We start from the raw sequence: 810 nt of genomic DNA on the forward strand, positions 1-810 counted from the left end.
AACTTCTCCACTGAGAGCTTATCTACTTATTGCTTGGTCTCTGAGGAGTATCTAATTGACAGCTTCTCTACTTTTAGCTAGGTCTATGAGGAGCACCTAACTTTCATAAAAGACAATAATAAATAGTACAATAATAAATAATATAACAGACAATAAATAAATAAATAATAGACAATAATAAATAATATAACAATAATAGCCTTTAAATCTTTACCTTTCATGATGAAGCGTATTTTTCAAACAAAACATGACATAATTACCACTGAAGGACATCCAACATGATAATAGCACAATATTTTCATGAAGCTCAATTCTCAAATTTTATTTTAAAGGTTTATAAATTTACTAATACATGCCTTATTATACATCAACATTCTCTCATTTATCTTCCACACTCGAAGTGTTTAGCCTATCACCTGAATGTATTATCTTGTGCCTTTTCACATGACTAAGCTGCTTGAATCTCTTCCCACACTCTGGACACTCATGAAGTCGATCACATGAATGCACTAACATGTGCATTATTATAGCTCCACGTGTTCTAAATTTTTTGCCACACTCGGCACATTCAAATGGTCTTTCATCCGCGTGAACCATCCTATGACGCTTCATACTTCCAAGCTGACTGAATTTTTTACCACACTCTGGACACTCATGAGGTTTATCACCAGAATGTACTAACATATGATGCTTCATACTTCCACGCTGATTGAATCTCTTCCCACACTCAGAACACTCATAAGGTTTGTCACCTGAATGCACTAACAGGTGCTGAATTATTTTTCCACGTTGTCTAAATTTTTTGCCACA

The 810-nt window shown here is 34.3% G+C and overlaps 1 protein-coding gene across 1 annotated transcript in view; it reads right to left on the reverse strand.

Moving 5' to 3' along the window:
• Positions 1-378: 378 nt before the first annotated feature.
• The window catches only part of LOC138366808 (zinc finger protein 154-like), a 708-nt gene continuing 276 nt past the window's right edge, over positions 379-810 (reverse strand). The window contains exon 1 of the mRNA XM_069328090.1: positions 379-810. This exon is cut by the window's right edge and continues 276 nt beyond it. Within this exon, the coding sequence (XP_069184191.1) occupies positions 379-810 (432 nt within the window).

The sequence above is a fragment of the Procambarus clarkii genome, chromosome 20 (genome assembly GCF_040958095.1).
Source record: "Procambarus clarkii isolate CNS0578487 chromosome 20, FALCON_Pclarkii_2.0, whole genome shotgun sequence".
NCBI classification, from domain to species: Eukaryota; Metazoa; Arthropoda; class Malacostraca; order Decapoda; family Cambaridae; genus Procambarus; species Procambarus clarkii.